The sequence below is a fragment of the Anguilla rostrata genome, chromosome 6, assembly GCF_018555375.3.
Source record: "Anguilla rostrata isolate EN2019 chromosome 6, ASM1855537v3, whole genome shotgun sequence".
Classification (NCBI taxonomy): Eukaryota; Metazoa; Chordata; class Actinopteri; order Anguilliformes; family Anguillidae; genus Anguilla; species Anguilla rostrata.
Window position 1 is genome coordinate 29,819,051 of NC_057938.1, and position 20,324 is coordinate 29,839,374.

The 20,324-nt window shown below is 39.1% G+C and overlaps 1 protein-coding gene across 2 annotated transcripts in view; it reads right to left on the reverse strand.

Moving 5' to 3' along the window:
* The window catches only part of mcm3 (minichromosome maintenance complex component 3), a 111,418-nt gene that overhangs the window by 11,071 nt on the left and 80,023 nt on the right, over positions 1-20,324 (reverse strand). Inside the window, exons 13-15 of one of the 2 annotated variants that reach the window (XM_064341053.1) lie at positions 8,290-8,430; positions 7,008-7,114; positions 1,367-1,454 (exon numbers count right to left, since the gene is read on the reverse strand). In XM_064341053.1, coding sequence (XP_064197123.1) covers positions 1,367-1,454; positions 7,008-7,114; positions 8,290-8,430 — 336 coding nt within the window. The remainder of the gene's footprint in view (positions 1-1,366; positions 1,455-7,007; positions 7,115-8,289; positions 8,431-20,324) is intronic. The other variant, XM_064341055.1, reaches the window with a different exon arrangement.

Below are 20,324 nucleotides of genomic sequence, written 5' to 3' on the forward strand. Positions count from 1 at the left end.
TTTGCCTTTATTTGGGTGGCCTGCCCAAACAGATTTGCCCTTGTCCAAGATTTTTTGTATTTAACACAGGCTCATGGTATTCCAATTTCCTAACACAGAGATAATACAGTATTCCGAACACAGGGAAATAGTGGAGTTGCTTTGCCCATTTCTCAATAATTATCGGTTATTCACATAAGTGTTTTAGTGTCTCAGAACCCATAAGCAACCACAATCATAAACATCATTCATCAGGAAAAAACTGCTATTGAAGGGATGTCAACTTCTGCATGAAGTGGCCGCCTCCCCATGTTTTGTTCGGAACACTGTGAGCCTACATTATATGTTCATTTCTGTAAGCAACACACTATACTTAGTATTCATAATTTATTATTTTTTCTTTCTTATGTCAATGTGAAACACAGCCGACTTATTTAGCTGTGTACACTGCCCGTCCCCCCTCCTTCCATTGCTGCCAAAACGGCGTCAGTTAAAGCTACACTAAGGAAAATGCCGCTAGCCATTGTGTTTTCAATACAAGCCAGCTCTCACCCTCCCAACCCTGAGCCAAAGAGCTCCGTTATTTGTCATAGCACAAGCTGCGAGAAATGTGTTACACATAATTCCCACTTCCCACCCACGGCACAAACCTTCTTTTAACACCACCGCCCACAGCCGAGCTCACAGAGTCAAAAAGTTTGAGGAACACCTCATATGCGGCTTTGGCATACAGCTTCGGCAACTGACCAGTAGGGGGTTGCTAGAACCCTCCCATAACCGGGGAAAAGCAAATACGCATTGCCCTATGGAGCCCTGACAGACAAAGTCAGCACATGTACTGTTCAGATAAAACTGAATGAGCCACCCAGCAGTCCAGATTTTTACCCATATTTTCTAACCTCCAAGTACCAATGTCAATTTTGTAATCAAGACGTATGTCTCTCCATTTTTATACTAAATTTGACAACATTAGAGACATTCAATTTAATTTGTATAGCACCTTTTTACAGAGAACTGTCACAAAAGCATTTTACAGAGTAGCAAGGCAAGAGACAGCAAAAAGAGCCAGAGCAAACGCCAGGCCTGGACCCCCAAATAACAAGCACAGGAGTTTAAAAAAACTCCCAGTTGGGAGAAAACCCTCAAATGGTGGCAAGACAAAAAACTCCCCAATGGGACGCAATCTCGAGAGGAACCTGGATATAGAGGGGGAGACCAACCTCCACTGGCTGGGCCTGGTGTAAAGATTTGGCAGAATGGAATGCAGCAGAAATGCTATAAAGTATCAATCCCAGTAAATAAAATGGGTTAAGACATGGGAATAGTTATCCTATAGTGCAAATAATCAGAAGGTAATCCAAAAAATACATTTTCACTCAAGACACTTACTTTCAGGAAGTTCCTGCGCTGTAAAATCATACGGGTCATAAGGATCGCTTCCCTGAGAATGTCTCCTTTCAGCAGAACGGCGACTCCTACCAGCCAGAAAAAACATAAGGGCAACCAAAAAAGTTAACAATGTATCACGTGTCACAAGTTTTTTTCAATATCAAAATTAACCATTATGAGTGAAGAAATGTACAAGTCAAACGACTTGCTTACACAAGGATCTCAAACTCCTGTCTTGGAGGGCCACAGTGTGTGTGTTTTCAGTGCATTTCAGCACTGTAACTGAAGTCATTGTTTGGTTAGGAGTCTGTACATGTATTTCCCAATGTGTTTGGCTGCTGATGACAACAAAGCCACAAAATCTTCAGAGGAAGCAGGATTTGAATTTGAGATCCTTGCTGTAACAGGTGTCCGTGTATCTTATGAGCCAAAAAATTAACTACAGAGGTAAGCGTGAAAGACGAAATATTGAAGATCAAAATACAGCTGCAAGCAGCAGGGGGCCAAGTACAAAAGGTACTATGACATGGCCTGCAAACCTAGTTCAAAAATCATCCTTTGGTGCTTATTGGATACAGGTATTTGTAAGAATTATTTTGAAAATTGCAATTTTGAAGTGATGCTGTAAGCACCACCTACGGTACTGGCATGAAATTTGATACACATGACCTACATGGTCCCATTTGTACGGTAACACTGTGGTCCTGCGTATGCTCATTCACAATATGGGTTTCTATTATACTAAGTATACTAAGTTGCCATACACCTAAATTTGGGGTCATAAGCATAATTTGGGTGTGGCGGCCATTTTTGTAACATTTATTAGTTGTCCTGAGGCCATCTTTACACATATCATACCTTTGCAATTTAACATGTAGATCATGCATCTTTGCATCTCACCCGTCTTTCGGATGAGACGTTAAAACCGAGGTCCTGACTCTCTGTGGTCATTAAAGATCCCATTACACTTATCGCTAAGAGTAGGGGGTTCCCCGGTGTCCTGACCAAATCCCAGATCTGGCTCTCGCAAAAACTTGCCGCTAAAAATCATCCCCAGATTTAATTGGCTAAATAAATGTTCTCTCCCTCTCCACCTTCGCTAATGTGTGGTGACCGTTCTGGCGCAAAATGGCTGCCGTGCATCACCCAGGTGGGTGCTACACATTGGTGGGTGAGGTGAGTTCCCCTTCACTGTAAAGCACTTTGAGCATTTGGAAAAGTGCTATATAAATGTAATTATTATTATTATTATTAATAATAATAATAATAATAATAATAATAATGCATGCTGAACTTGGAGAGAATTGAATAAACGTTTTTACATAAGTATAGAAAAGTTATTTTTTTCCAATGAGCAGTGGTTAACTATCACCTTTCTCCATCAGAACAACCTGCTTGACCCTCACCAGTCCAGCTTTCGAACCAGGCACTCAACCGAGACTGCCCTCCTGGCTGTGACTGAGGCACTTGCACTGCAAGAGCCTCACCCCTCTTGTCAGTCCTGATCCTCCTAGACCTGTCTGTAGGTTCCAACACGGCTGAAATATGTATTTCTGGGACTGCCCCTCTTGGTTTGCTTCCTATCTTGCAGATAGGTCCTACCAGTTCACCTAGATGGGGTCTGTTTCTGCACCTCATCCCCTTGTGACGGAAGTCCCACAGAGATCTCTACTGGGGCCTTCTGCACTTCTCCATTTACACTAAATCTCTAAGCTCAGTAATTACTTCACATCGCCTCTCTTACCAGTGTTACAGTAATGATACAGAACTCGATTTCATGTTACACTTGCATCATCAACTAGAACTTTTCTGTTGCACTTGTACCATCATCTTGATGTTGTGGCTCATAATATTTCTTGTAATCATTCCTCACTTCTAGTTTGATTTGCCATAGCTTTACTAACTTTTCCTATGCTTACTGTGTGAACTAGACCTGATGTTCATGGCTATGGATTACTGATACTTAATGAGAACTGTATCTTCTCGGATCTGTGTTCTGTATTTCATAATCGAATCATGTCCTGCAAGTAGACAGGGGCCGTCCTGTTGGCTGCAGTGTAGGCGAGGGTCAAGACTTTGAATCTGATCCTGGCAGCGACAGATAGCCAATGGAGTGACCTCAGCAGAGGAGTGACATGGGAGAATTTGGTAAGGTTGAAGATGAGTTTGGCAGCAGCATTTTGAATCGTCTGTAGTGGCTGTATGGCACAAGCTGGCAGGCTTGAAAGGAGAGAGTTACAGTAATCAAGGAGGGAGGTCACCATAGCCTGGACAAGCAACTGGGTGGAGTGCGTAGTCAGGAATGGTCGAATACTCCTGATGTTGGACAGAAGGAATCTGCAGGACCATGATGTTGCCTTGATGTGCTCCTTGAGGTCCAGCTGGTCACCAGGCTCTTTGCAGAGAGAGAGGCAGTCACTGTGGTGCCATCAACCGTGATTGAGAGCTCACGTAGTAGGGAGGTCTTGCATGGGAAGAACAGCAGCTCAGTTTTGTTGAGGTTGAGCTTCAGGTGGTGGCTGCCCATCCAGGTTGAGATGTCAGCCAGGCAGGAAGATATTTTATCATCAACTTGTGAGGCAGAGGGGGGGATAGAGAAGAAGAGTTGCCTGTCGTCTGCATAACAATGATAGGAGAAGCCATGTGAATTAATGACTGAACCAAGAGATTTGGTGTATATGGAGAACAGCAGAGGACCCAGTACAGATCCCTGTGGTACTCCTGTAATAAGGGAATGAGGAGCAGAGGCAGCCCACATCCAGGTGGCCTGGTAGGAACTATCTGCAAGATAGGAAGCGAACTAAGACAGGGCGGTCCCAGAAATGCCCATCTCAGCCAAGGTGGAGAGGAGTATTTTGTGGTTGACCGTATCGAATGCTGCAGACAGGTCAAGGAGGCTCATGAAGCGTTGAGTACCCCCGTCACAGCCAGGAGGGCAGTCTCTGTTGAGTGCCCGGATCGGAAGCCAGATTGGTGAGGGTCGAGCAGGTTGTTCTGATGGAGAAAAGAGGTTAGTTGTTTAACCCCTTAGCGCACATGCCAAATCTTGCCAATCCTTGCCCATTCAGGGGGTACCCTATTTAAAGCTTTATAATTCTAGATGTGAACACCACAGAGACTTGACAAATGGCTTAAATGAAGCAAGACATTTGTACAATTTACAATACTAACGCAGATTAGTTCATATTCATAATTTTGGAAGAAAAAAGTACCACAAATGCAATTGTCTAGACAAAAAATCAAAAATGAATTAGCACTTTTTTAGTTTGCAATGAAATACTGAGAGATTGCATATATACAGCAGGTTAAACTATACATGTGCTGGATCAAAAACTTCTTGACCACAAGTTCATAAAATCTAAGGGTGGATATGTAAAACTACTATAGATGTATGAAGCAAAAACTAAGCAGTGTACCCAGCGTCTCCAAATCTATCCAAAATGTCAAAAAATTGCATGCTGTAAATCACAACATATTCTCGTATTTCACTACAAATCAACTGTTTTGACTCAAGAAACTCACTGTTGCATTATTTACATGTGGGAATTACAAGCTTTCAGTCAGTACAGTGGTCTAATATATCTAGGGGTCCAGAAACATATCCAAAATCTCTCCAAAATTGAATAAAATGCTTTTTGTCCATTATAAAGCATATAAATGAGCCCCTTATGAAGGTTTAAGATGAAACATTGCTATCAGATTTTAAAAATAATGCAAAAATATTGTCACAATGCAGTACAGTACCTAAATGTGTAATAATTAACTCTTGTATGTATTTCTCTACTCTGTACGCTCGTATTTTTCTTGTATGGGGATGGGACGACATGAAAATAATTTTCAACCGTTCACCACGTTTTGGCAATGTTCCAACTCTCACGTTATCACTGTTGCATGCTTCACAAAAACTATTACACAACTAACTAACGCTTACATTACAGTGTCAAATATCCACAAGATATAATACCACTAACCTATTTAAAGACACTCAATTTCAAAAATAACGTATAACCGAAATATTTTGAGCAGTAATACTTACATAGCAATGATGAAATCTTATTTATGTTCAGTAGATGGAGACAGAGACAGTAAATCAATTATCCTGTTCTATTCGCTTGTTTTGCTCCAGAAAACGATGTCAGCTAGGTCTATCAGCAAACATATGGCTTAGCTATGCCCAGAAGTCCTCAATAATAATAGTATTTTCCAAGAAATTACGAAAAATCATTGACAACGTTTCGTTAGGTGCAGTGTCTTTTACTGCTACCACAGAGTGAATGCATAAGTGAATGCGATGATAAGAAAATTTTCGGTTACGTTGACCCATGAAGCGCTATTCCAAAAGCAAAATTAGACATGTTATACATCGTTAGAAAGCTTATACTCCCACCTACTGAATAAATGAATTGTCAATCAAGCCAAACTGTACTAAAAAGGCGACAACACCGTAAACAACAGGTGTGGTATTACACACAGCTATTTTGGAAGGTACCCAGGCATCACAAATGCGCGTATATTTCACAGACGGATTGTTCAAGACAATATATGACCACTCAGTCTCAAAAGGGTAATCGCTACGCATAAAATCAATGGTAAGGTTGTATATTTATTCAATATTTAGCTCCAAATATTGACTGTAGAATTACATATCATTTTTTAAAACTTTGTCTCGTTCATGGCGTTGTCACCTTTTTTAATACAGTCTGGCTTGACTGACAATTCATCATGTCTGGTCGTTCAGTTAACACGCACCCCCTTCCTGCAGTCTCATTTGCAACTACACCCCCCGCCGATGACATAATGAAACTAAAACAAAGCATTTTTGTTTTTAACTCATACTTTGGTTGCAGCAACTATCGGGAGGTACGTTCATGTTTGAAATCTGTCGCAAAAAGAAGACACAATTGTAACATTGAATCTGTGGCAGCAAGACATGATTGGTTGTCCCTAGCGGAAATGGAAAAAAACTGAAACGGAAGCAGTTGTTGTTGATCACTTGCGGCCCCTACTGGCCAGTTAGGAGGAGTGAGGAGTTAGCACTCAATGTATTTCAATGGACAATGATGGAAATTAATTAAAATATAATACTTGTCCTTGACCGATTTGCAAAATATTTGAGAATTCAGGTCCTTGGCCTGCTGCCAGCATGCACACCAAGTATTAGCCTGATCGGCCCAGTAGTATGTGAGATTAGCTGCAGACAGATACACAAACACACGCACGCACACACGCGACCAAACGCATAATCCCCTTCAGGCTCTCGCCTGGCGGAGATAAAGATGAAGAATCCTAGCAAAAATGAAAAAGAATCCTACCAAAAACCAGTAAGAATCCTAGCATAAAACAAAAAAGAATCCAAGGAAAGACTAAGAAGCATTGCAAATGAGAAGAATTCCAGCAAAGCACAGTAAGAAGCCTAGCAAAAAAGAAGAATCTGAGTGAAAAATAAATATCCAAGCAAGAGAAGAATCATAGTGAGAGAAGAAGAATCCCAGCAAGAGAAAAATAATTATAGCGTAAGAAAAAGAATCCTCACAAAACCAGTAGGGGTCCTATGCACCCCTTGGTGCTTGGCCCCGAAATGACAGGTCAACAGCCACTGAGGAACTGAGAGAATTAAATTCAAAGAATCATTGCCTGACCTCTTCCTCAGGGGCTGAGACACTTCTTGCTTCTCGTCATCCTCCTGATCCTCAGATTCTGTGTCCCGGCCCTCTTGCCTAGATCGCCGCTTCCCTTTCTCCAAGACCTAGAAGGGGATGGCCAAAACGCGTTTTAGCAATGCAGGAACAAATTGCCACAGTCACATTACACCAGGGGAGCACAAATGCATCCCAAGAAGGGTTGGTGTGTATACTGGTTTTTGTACATATCAATTATTTTCACTCAAATTATTCAAATTATTTTACATTTTAGAAACTTCAGAAAGCAAACCTGACTCACTCCCATACTAGGCCACAGAAAACATTTTTTATGGGGATACATACGCAATCTGTAGCTATAACTCTTAAATGTCAGATCAAACAAATGAGATACTAAGTAATTGACAACATAAGACCGCATGAAATCCCAAAACAGACTGGTCCTGGCTGTGCACACCTGCATTTAACCGAAAAGATGCTGAAAGGGTTTAATGCAAAAAAAAATTGATCAACCTTGAAAACTACTACATATTCAGCCCCGTCTCTAAACCAATCCTGGTTTACAGGATGGTTGGGCATTTCATTGATATGCAGCCAATGTGGGCATTTCATATTCTCTGCAGCCGATGTAGCTAGTGCCAGTGGTGCCAGTAATATTTCTGTGGTGAGGCCTTGTAATCTGTGAGTCTGAAGGGCCTGATCAACCAAAGATGATGTTATGGAAGATGCCTTGCTGTGTTCTGCACAATTTTGGCAAATGGTAGATCTTAATGTGTATGTGGCTGCTAGTTGTTACATTGTGGTACATAGAAAGCCAAACGTCATGATTACCTAACATAACAAGCTATCTAGCCAACTTAAACTCTTGTCTTCCTTTTCGTTAACATCACAGAATAAGGTTATGACTTTGGAAGAATTTCACATTTGGATGTCGCCCTTTATAATGATGTATGAAAGTCAGGTTGTTTGAAACTGTCTACGTTTTGGCTGAACAAGGACAATAAATTGGGAAAGGATTTGAACTAGGAACTCATGCAGAACGGTTGATGTGGCTTTGGTGTAATGCTATACCTTAAGGATGTGTATCGCTACAAATCCATATATATTCTCTCCCATCTGAACAGTGTGAAATGCAAAGTACAATCGCTTCATAAACATACATTTAATGCTTGAGAAAGTCCATTGAGAATTTATTTTATAAGAATAAACATCCAGAAAATAATAAATCCGTGAAATGAAGGGGAATTCTGGAGCTCGGTCATACAACTGTTCAACATCTGACCTTCTTGAAGTAGGCAAACTGCACCAGCTCCACCGCAACCTCTGTGTCTTCCAGCTCCACAGCTTTACTCATGCGAGCCTTGGCATGAGCTGTGGACAGGCGGATCAGCGTCTCCAGCGTTCTCGCTGTCACAGGGGACGTCTACAGGGCCATAAGGGAAGCTGGGGTCAATCAAATACTGGTAGAGACATTTGTAAATTAATAAATTATTTCATATTACTTGGACTGCTTTTGCTGAGCTATTACTTGCACTGCGTTTGCCACGCTATGCTGAGCTATTCAATATTTTGAGCTGTAATGACAACACACAGTGATCACACTTTTGCCCTTTTTAGATTCAAGAAATAATCAGATCTGATGGCAGTGTTTGCATTTTCAAGTTGCAAACACTGCCTAATAATTCTGAAGCCATTTTCTGATACAAGATGACTGTAGAGGGTAAAAGGCCATGTGGGTCTGGTCTCCAGCAAATTTACAGTGAGCTCAAAAGACATTTTTTTCAGTATTCCACAATTTTCGATTTGTAATCAAATAATTGGCATGTGGTTACAAGTGCACACTCTCTTTTTTTACACACTTTGGTTTCAGCATGTAAAAACTACATCACAATTTATACATAGCTCACCTATTTCATGGCACCATAATGCTTGGGATTTTATTAATGCTACGTAAATTAAAGTAGTAATTGCTACGTAAATAAAAGTGTTTATTGCTTCGTTAGTCCTTACTCATTACTATGTGAATTTCACTCAGCAGGAAGTCCGCCTAAATCGCATTCACATGTTAACGACATTATAATTACTCTCCATAGAAGGGGACTAGGGGAGAGGCGATGAGAGATCCATGTGAGAAATGCCAAGCCTGCGAAAGCGGGATAGAATGTCAAAGCATATAGCCTAATTCATTTCTTTTGAGGTAAACATTTCGTTTAATTTTGGAAAATGTCATGGATGACTGGACTTGACGTGCTTCATGCCTTGTTGGAGAGCGATGACGAAGACGCGAACAACTCATCAGGTCCGGTCCACCCGGACACTGAAGCCGACATTGATGAAGAGCAGCGAACTGCTCCAGCTGAGGATCAACTTCATGAGTAATTATATTTCTTATGATCATATTGGTAAATGTGTACTGTATTGCAACGTATCTCTGCATTTGTAGGAATATCCAGCAATATGCACGTTTGTAAATTCCCACACTACGAACTATTCAAACTTTTGCATCTCAAAATTATAGGCTAGGCTCTCTGCGTCTGGTTGTGTTAGAAGTAGCAGGTAGACTGTATTTTTTTTCTATCATATTGGTAATAAATAGCCCATGCCTGGCGTGTAGTGGCGTGGCTAGGATTCTAAAACTTAGTGTCCTCGCACAATCGATATTAGCATACTGTATGTAAGTTCGGGAAATAGCAATAAAATAGCAACTTAGCTAAACAGACCCAGCCTACTTCAGATTGAGGCATTGTTATTGATGAGTTGTGTGTAGTTGAGCTGGAATATCAATGTTTATTTAGTTTAGCTAATGTTGTTTCGTTGATAGCTTGCATTATTTGTAAATGTGTGCTGCATTACATTCTCTGTGTGTTTGTAGGAATATTCACTAATATGCGCGCTTGTAAATTCCCACACTACGAGCGATTCTAACCATTACATCTCAAAATTATAGGCCACCTCTCTGCATCTGGTTTGTTTGGTTCTTTGTTTGTATATGATGTAACTATGTCACATTTCCTAAGTTTTGTTTTCATTAGTTAGTGGTTTGTCCCTATTTTGTAAAGCACATTTAATTTTCACCTGTTGAAGGAAATGTGCTATATGAAGTTTGATTTGATGTCACATTTCCTAACAATTTTGTTTTTATTATATTTACAGAGATGCTGATCAGGAAACACGGCCTAGTTCACCACTAGCTAAGAGGCCACGCAGGCTTCGCAAGAGTACACCAGTCTCATCTCATCTTCCATGCATATAGTTTACTTCAATAAATGTTCCAAAATCAAAAGATGTCTTTGTTTCTGTCTTCTAAATGGCTCATTGAGTCTTTGTTTTAGTGGTGGGGAGGCATGCGGCCAGGTGTGAATAGCCTACTTAGCTGGCAGGTCCTCCTACCCAATGCATATTCATTACAGAAAGGCCATTTGCCCTCCCATTCTCACCTGGTGTTGAAAAATAGTAGTCACAACCAGTGGTGGACAAAGTACACAATTCCATTACTTGAGTCAAAGTATAGATACCCCTGGTCAAATATTACTCCACTACAAGTGAAAGTTGTTCAGTCAAATTTTTACTTGAGTTAAAGTACTGGAGTACTTGCTTTTAAAAATACTTAAGTATTCAAAAGTACATTTTATTTTTAATGTCAGCACACTGTTGTATTGTTTCTACGATGCATTTACAGAAGCTCATTTACAGATGCATGTTTACTGTTATTAGATAGCAACACATGATAGACAGGGGTTAAATTGGGATATGGGAGGTGGGTGGACCCTGAGATCCGGTGGGAGGTGGGTGAAAAAAGGTACAAACCAATGAATGTCTCAGCTCTAAATAGTTGTATCTTTAATGTATTGTGCACATAATTGTAATTAAGGAAAACAATGTTTTAAAAAGAATGTATACTATTGATGCAAGCTTTTACATAATATATTTCAAGTTTATTGAGTGTCATTAATGCTGAGAATTTTTTTTACCCACGAAAATAATTGGTCATCCTCCTCTTGTGATCACTTTTTCCTCCTTTATCCATCTTTCTTAAACTGGTGAGGTGCAAAACTTTCCTTTAAACTAATCAGTGATCTCAAACTGTTTTAATGAATTGTCAGTGATTAACAAGCATGCAAACATCTGACTAATCAAATGGAAAGGGACACCACTTCTTTGCATTGTGTTAGGGAGATTAAATGATACATGCGGTTTAGAAAAATCCGTTCTAAATGCTAAGCAGTGGTGGAACCTTCCCCTGATTTTCCTTGAGTATCAATACAATTAATCCACAAAATAGGCTACTCAATACTATCATATATAGCCAGCTCTCCCCAAATAGGCAGTTTTAGCGAGTAGCCTAGGCCGTATAGCCTACATTTATTTTCATTTGCAGTACAAATTTGTGCACATTTTTAATCAACATTATTTGCGGATACACTTCTTTCTCCGCACTCGTATTCATGGCAAATATCTGCAATGCATAGGCTAGACTGTAAACACAATTTGTGTAGTGCAGGTTTTGTTTTTGCTGGTTATTCTGAGAGCTAACATAGTAGATAACAGACTGGTGTATCTTATTTGTTAAGTGTAGACTACTTGGTGATTAAAACGGATTTTTAACGGATAAATTGAATTTATGATTTAATCCCCCTAACAGGGAATGAAGACGCTGTGTGTTAGGCTAACTACTTGTTATTTGATTAATCCGATCGTTGGCACGCTTGATTATAAAGGGAAATTACTAATGAAAATAGGTTGAGATCAATGATTAAAGTAAAGTTTTGTGCCCCACCAATTTTCAGCTCACCAGTCGCCGCTGAATAAAACGTTATGTATGTGGGAAATATTCAATCCTAGCTTAGCTGCTGACCAGCAACCTGCTGATTTTGCTCAAGAAATCAGAGTTGCCGTTAATAATAGCCGTGGGGGCTGTTTATTCACCTCTCTTTAAAATGTTGCATAGATGAAATTACATGTTAATGAAACTACCTACCGCGTCCGCCTCCAATCGATCAAGACAATCAACGATATTTTTCTTTCTGTGCCTGTCTATATAAAAGACTGTTCCTCCTGAGTTTTTTTTTCCTTCAGATTTTTGATTGGTTGAGCGAGTAACTGGCTGGAGGAAACACATGGACTGGAGCCTAAATGGAGTGGATTGTCACAGTTATTTGTAAAACTGCTGGTCAAAATTATTTATTTATTTACCAAAGGTGGGTGGACGCCGTCCACCCCCAATTTAACCCCTGATGATAGATAGCATTGCCGAAATGTGAAACAGTTGGATGACCCTTCGCTCAAATTCCATAAAATTTAATCTGACCAATCCTAGCATAAAAACTGCAACCACTACAAGCTCATACAACTTCATAATTAGCAAACCGGCTACCGTTAGCTAACGTTTACATACCTCGACATGCTTTTTCAAGTTGGACGGCGAGTTTTTGAATGTAGCGATGTAGTTTGTGCATGGTAAGCAGAGCAAACATTTAAAACAATATGAATCTTTTTGAATTTCACAAATCTCAAACCTGGACTTGAGATATGGCCATGGGTGCTCTGGTGGCGAAGAATCATCCTTATCTTCTGCCGTCGCTGTAATTACTGCCATGGCGCCGCCAAGTTCAAAATTGAACTGTTCAACCACTGGTGCAACAAGCAAGCACTTTGAACTTGACCGACAGCGTATTAGGAGTAGGCTACCGTGATTGGTTTTTCTCCTGTGAGGAACACAGCGTGTGGCCAATCGCATTTTAGAAAACAAAAAAATATTCAACTGTTGACTTCAAAGCTATGCTTCAAAGTAACGAGTAACGACAACCTTCATAGAAATGTAGTGAGTGTAGAGTCAAAAGTACAATATTTATCTTTCAAATGTAATGGAGTAAAAGTCATAAGTTTCCAAAAAAAGAAATACTCAAGTAAAGTACAGATACTCAAAAAATGTACTTAAGTACTGTACTCAAGTAAATGTACTTCGTTACTGTCCACCCCTGGTCACAACACTAACTTCTTGCAAATTATTTTATATTTCTCATTGGTTTTGCTAAAATATTTTGTCATCTTTTGATACCCAGGACCATTTCAGTGATCCAAAAACTTTGATACTATTGTTTAGTGTGTTTTATTACAACATTCCTGTGCATGTTCAAAACTACTGTTTACAGTTTGTGTGTTTTTACAGCAGTTTACAATCCAAATATATGATTATGACCTACTTACTGCTGCCATATTATTGTAGCTGAGTTTGTGCTGAAAACAGAGATATGAAACACTTTGGAATCACTGCATATAAAGATGACGAAATACACAAATGTAAGAGCATGGCACAATCACTAGTGTGCCTCATTTTACCCTCAGACCCCAGAGGGTTAAAAGAAAAATGCATCCATATAACACAGGGGTGGTGTGGCATTTTTGTTTTAGCCCAGCACCTGATTCAATTTAAGGTCTTGATTGAAGATTAGTTCATTTTCTTCATTATGCTGCAAATTCTTTGGTCATCAATTGTAGAGGCCTTCTTTGGCCTGCCAGGCCCTTTGTGATGACAGAGCTCTCCAGTGTTCTTTTAGCAATGATGTTCCAAATAGTTTCTTTTGGTAAGCCTAAAGCCCACCGCACGCGTAACGGCCGCGAGCGCACGACGTGCGTACTACGTCCGTAGTTGAAGTACTGTTATTACAACGGCAGCAGGCGACATCCTCTACACCAGCCGCGAACGCGGCGCAAACCGGGTGCGAAACTTGTGCGACAAGTGAGCTGAACCGTAGTTTTTCGCTTCTGTTCTATTTTTCAGTTTGCCACGCGGCATGATGACCTGCTGAAACACAGAAATATGCTCTAAAATGGTAGTTATACATGCTCTGATTTATATTTAATCCTTATATTACTGGGGGTGTGTCCCTAGTTCCCTCTTGCAGTAGTGGAGAACAAGAGAAAACCAGATAAACACCAGATATTTTATAAGCAGCTAAAAAATACAAGCCTTTTCATTTTTGTATTGTCCTGGCAGAAAAAAAATTTAAAACTGGAACTTGGGAAAAAGGCAAACTTAGTTTCGCTATCTTATTTTGTGGAGGGGGTAAATTCGAAAATACACCACAGAAAGACGTAGCTTATTGAATGATGTAGAAGTGCATGCACTGAGCAGTGGTTTGTTAGCTCGAAGTGTTGGAAGGTAGTTTTTAACCAACCATTTCTCAGCGTATTTGACTTCTCCGATGTCTTTGTTCACCGTGCTTTCAAAAAAGGGCTTGTTAATAGTTTTGAGCAAGAAGTTGTTTATTGCACTTGTACTTCGAAGCGTCTGGTGTTCATGGTGTTGTGGTGTTCATATCCCTTCAAGTTTAAACTGTTATGCTATCTTTTTGATGATTAGCTGATTTTACTAAATCTGATCATTTAAATATTTTGACGTGAATAACAAGACGACAGGGGAATTCCCAATGGTTTATTACGGATTATTTATTATTATTATTATTATTATTATTATTATTATTATGATCATTACATGTTCTTCATAAAGCTGGAACGCTTGTTAACCAAGGAAATAAATTAATACAGTTTGAGATTGATTATTAGGTAGGCTACGTTGCGATTTAAGCTTATGGCAGTTCTTTAAAGCATTTAAATATTTTTGATTTGAAGTAAGCAATATTTTTCCCTATCCATCAGGTTTCGGTACCTTCAGCACAAACTCTCACATAGGCTATTTACATGAGTTAAGAAAATCTTACCATATAACCAACTGAAAAAGGTCTCTCACCAAGTATTCACTTACCCATAATCAACAGTCGTGAACAAATGTGAAATACACAATGTAATCCCACTGCAGACTGCGAGAGCTACTAGGAATATAGAGCTTGAACCAAGCCTTTGCGCGACACAAACGGAACCCGTGTAGACACACGCCGCGCCGTGCTGCTTAGCCGTGCTGTTCACGCGCCGCTTACGCTACGCGTGCGATGGGTGACCGGCTTAAGGCTTGGCTTTTTAGTTTTTTAAAATTATTTCTCAGCCTCATAGTGGCTTCCTTGATTTTCATTCACACAACTATGGTCCTCATGTTGATAAACTCCACTAATAGACTCCAAAGGCAACCAGAAGCTCTCTTGTACTAAAGAAGCGATGTAACACAGCTGACTAATCAGGAACACAGTGAAGCCATTTGTCCAAACCTTATGGTGCCCTGAAGTGGAGGGGCTATGTATAAAAAGTGCTGTAATGTCTACATGGTGAAAGTAAGATGCATAAAAATACCCATGAATATAAGCTGAAAATCTCCACTGTAACCACATATACATTGTTTCATTACAAATCAAAAATTGTCAAATCAAGAAAAAATATGTCTTTTGTCCCCAACGTTATAGAGCTGACTGTAAATGACTTTGGTTCGACTTCAGCTTAGCTTAATTTGACATCTATAAAGTCCCTTCTGATTTTAAACCAAAGGCCATATTTACTAAGCATGCCGCAAATTATTGTCAGTGCAACATAATTATGCGCTGCTGCATGTGTTCAATTTAGAGGGGTATTAACTAAGATTAAAATTAGTGTCCCATTAATAAAAACTACACTTTTCATATTTCAAGTTGTTTAATTCCATAGGCTATCAAATAGCAAAGCATCTCCAGAATCACCGTCTCTCAACTGTCTAACAGGCAACTGTTCCTAAAGATGAAGGCAAGGTTCCAGAGTGCGACCATTTTGGTCACACATGCGACCAAAAATCTGTCAAGTGCGACTAAACATTTCCATTGGTCACACCGGTGCGCCTGACATTTAGCAGGTCTGTCTGTGTGTGTGTTACGACAGAGTATTAGGGCCACATTGGTCGCTGGTAATATATTTTCCAAAAAATTATGTTTTTGACTTTATTTTTGTGATATTACGACCTTATTCTTGAAATCTCCGAATTTTTTCCCCCCTCAATGTGGCCCTAATACTCCGTCGTAATACAGTGTGTGTATATGTGTAGCATTATTTATTTTTCCCACCCGCATTCTGCGAAAACCCGCCCCTACTCTGCCTCTGATTGGCTATGACCCTGATATTCTTCTTTGCTGAATGTGGGTGGGGAAAAAAATAAGACATGTATGTGTGAAACCGCGCCCTGTACTCCTCCGGGAGCAGCGCACACTTTTGTTTGAGTTATTTGAGTTTGATTTATTTAGTTATATAGTTTGTCAAACACTTTAAACATCAGCACCTTTTAAGCTTATTTTTTAAACAATTGAGGTTATTGCGATTTCTTGTTTGTGCTGTGATTTAAATAAAGAAAGAAACATTTATCTGCACCTTTATTCCTGTTTACAATCATTTACATAATGTGTTAGGAAATTACCAATGTGTATGGGAACTGAAAAACAAGGTAACGCTTAATGTATTATTGTGGCGCCAAAAGGTGCGGTGAAAAATTTTGGATGCACTTAAATTAAAAAGTTAGGCGCACCAGTGCAACCAATGTAAAACGTTATTCTGGAGCCCTGGAAGGTGTTTAAAAAATATTTTAAAAGATTCTTTCCTTTCATAAACGTAGGGGAGAGTAGCCATAAATGTAATGCTTGATATAGGTAACATGATCAGCCACCACCAAAAGGAATGACAACCTCTGCGGAAAATATTTTCAAAAAATTGTATTTGACCAAGCTAAATATTTTATTATTCTGTTCCAGAAGTAATTTGCAGGTATAAGGCTTTATTTTCATTTGTAATAAACCAAATCATTCATTATTTTAAAAAGTTAGCTGTCCTTGAAAAGTAAGCATGGTTTTTACAGTACATTCTAGTGGGAATTGGATGCTAGGTGACCAAAAATCATGATGTGCTCATTTGTATAAATGTATCAGCTGCTAGAGTTATACCTAAACTCACCAATCTGTCAGAAAACATATCTGTAATTACCATGCAGTTTATTTAATATACCTTTTTACTCTTCTTTGGACCCTAATCCTACCTTTTACATTTCCACAGTTACTGTGCAATCCTGTTTCATTGTGTACTGTATGGAAGCTTCCCCCAATATTCATAATATTCATAATATTTAACAACTATTCTTTTGTTTGCTTCTACTATTATTGATTAAAATATTTCTAGGATAATTAATATAATTATTTGATATTATTGTAATGATAATTTTTAATATTATATATTTGTCACTGTAGTTTTTTTTCTTCTTTTCCCCACACTTAGTCTATAGTCTATAGACACACACACCCACGCACACAGTCATCCTTGACAACCCTGATACTAACCACATTCACACCAAACTGCTTAAAATGGTTTTGTTTATTATTGTTTTTATTCATTTATTTTTTTCTACTTTATTATTATTATATTATTTTTCTTTTTCTCCCTCTCGATTCTTCACTCTTACTACATACCCACCAGTCTGAACACATGTTGTATTCCTCAGTTTGCTTTTGCCCCTTTTGTCTTTGTTGTTTGTCTTTGTCTTACTTTGTACAATCCCTTTCATTTGTTTAGGTGTCCCTGTACTTGTCTCCACTTGTTTGGTTACCACTTCATTGCACAATAAAAAATGTATTTAAAAAGAGTTATACCGCCTCTGAGCTGCTAAAACAAATAATGGGCATTTTTGCCATTGTATGTTTACAGAATGCCATCTAAAGAGAAAATGAGAGGGTTGCTAACCAGCTAGGTCATGGAGGGGGCTTCAGATTTGGAAATCAGGGGCACTAGATGGTGTTGAAAAGCATCTAGATGTAGTGTCTTATTGGAGACCGTAGGCATTTTAAAGGCGTTTCATTTCTTTAATAAATGTTAATTTTACTCATCAACGCTTTTTAAGTTGGTTCGATGTTTAAAGTAAAATGTATTCAGCTAATTTGCTTGCTGTGTTGACACAGCCTCATCTTCTGAACACTGGGTTAATGGTAAAGACAGCTACCTGGTCACAGGCATTTATAATAAGCACACGCCAGATGAGTTCCTTTGGTTGGCTTACTCGGCTATTTACTATGTAAAAGCTTGCCTGGGTTTCCACATCAATTTGAACGTCACCACACTTCACGGCAAGTAATGAAGTTGCTTAGTACGTCCATTTTTATTTTCATAAATAAAGCCCCATGCTTCATAATCTGAGGATGTGGCTGGTTGCATGTTATCAACGCATTTCTTTGATTAACATTAGTACGTGCCGAAAAACCTGGGTATGCACATTATAGGGCATTTACATTTACTGATAAAAATATTCCACACCTCTAAAGAAATCATACAGAAACGGTGGTAAATAGTATTTATAAATGTACAGTTGCAAGGAAAAATTTGTGAACCCTTTGGAATTACCTGGATTTCTGCATTAATTACTCATTAGTCCGATCTTCATTTAAGTCACAATAATAGAGGAACACATTCAGCTTAAACTAATCACACAATTGCACATTTCATGTCTTTACTGAATGCATTGTCTGAACATTCACAGTTCAGGCTGGAAGAAGTATGGGAACCAGTATGAAGTAACTGGTAGGACCTCTTTAGCAGCAACAACCTCCACTAAATGTTTCCTATAGCTGCTGATCAGACTTGCACAATGGGTAGTGTGCAAAAGGCTCAGAGTATGGACAGTGAAGACCTAACCTGTTGCTAGGCAACGCCCCTTTCGTTTACGGCTCGCGCTTGCCGCGGTTAAATTTGTGCAAAGTTAGTCAGTTCAACGGTAATTTCTAGCGAGTTAAGTTTCCTTTGTGTGCGTCAATAAACAGCAGTAAGTACACCTTTCTGTATAGTCAAGGATATTTAGTTTAGATTATTAGTGAATCCATTGTCTGATAGTAATTTGTATAGCATAATGTCTTAAGTTTTATCAGCAGTATTCCGTTAATCATCACATATTGGCGATTTATGCTAGGTATATTTGAGTGTTATTCCTCGCGCCTGTGCATCTACATACGGTAGAATATTCCGATGTGTTTAGTAAGCTATGTGATTAGCACCGTTTATTTCCTGTTACTGTATAGCTGATATTCAAGATTTCTAACTGTGATGCTAGTTAAATAATATTTGATGCCTAGGGGTGATAGAGAGATTTATGTAGCCTATATAATGTACGGTTGATAATAAGTGTAGAAGTAGGCTAACTGTATCTCTTTTTCCTTGTTTAGAACCACACACACACACACATGCACACCCACCTGATTTAATCCTAAGAGGAGACCAGAGATTGCCTGTGCCTGTGTATTTGCATTCCATTTATAATAAACCCCCCCAAAAGAATTTCCTGCCTCCGTGTCCTGACCAGACACCCCATATTGTTGACAAACTCCTAACCACCAAGAGCTTCATTACAGGTAGGAATTTTAGACCATTTTAGACCTTACAAAACTGTTTCAGTTCTCGATTTCTTGCATGAACAGACTTCTTCAGGTCATTCCACAACATCTCAAAGGGTTCTCAACTCTGACTTGATCATTCCAAAACATTTTTTTCTTTTTAAACAATTGTTGTCGATTTACTCATGCACTATGGGTCATTGTCTGGTGGCATCACTGTTATATTAAGCTTCAGGTGCCAGTTTGCTAACCTGACATTCTCTTGTAAAATTTCTTGATACAATTTTGAATTCTTTGTTCCCTCAATGACTGCAAGCTGTTCAGGCAGCAAAGCAACCCCAAACCATGACGCTGCTTCAACCATGCTTCACAGTTGGGATGTTAATGGTGTTAATTAGCACTGCTTTTTTCCTCCAAACATAGAATAGCGCATTGCTTCAAAAAAGTTTGTCTCAGCCATTCATAGCATAATTGTCCCAGAAGCATTGTGAAGCAGCCAGGTGGCCTTTGGCAAACTTGAGATGTGCAGCAATGTTTTTTTTGGAGAGCAGTGGTTTCCTCCATGGTGTCCTCCCATGAATACCACACACATGAACAGAGACTTCAACAAGTTCAAGAAATTTATGCAGGTCCTTTGCTGTTACCCCTGGGGTCTTTTTGACACCTTCAGCATTGCATACTGTGCTCTTGCTGTGATCTTTGCAGGATGCCCATTCCTATGGAGATTAGCAACAGTATAGAATTTCCTCAATTTGGAGAAAACTTGCCTTATTGTAGATTGATGAACACCCAGGCCTTCAGAAATACATTAGTAGCCCATTCCAGCTTTATGCATCTCTATAGTTCTTCTAAGGTCATTTGTTGTTAAACATAGTTATTTATAGTTTTAATTGGTTGCAGTCTCAACTAAATAAAAGAAATATGTTTTATTTCCGCATTTCAGTTCTCTGAGCATATTTCCATGAGGTACTCTGTTGATATTTTTACACGTCATAAAGCAATGGTATGTCCTACTGACACGGCTCTATGATGTGGTTACTTC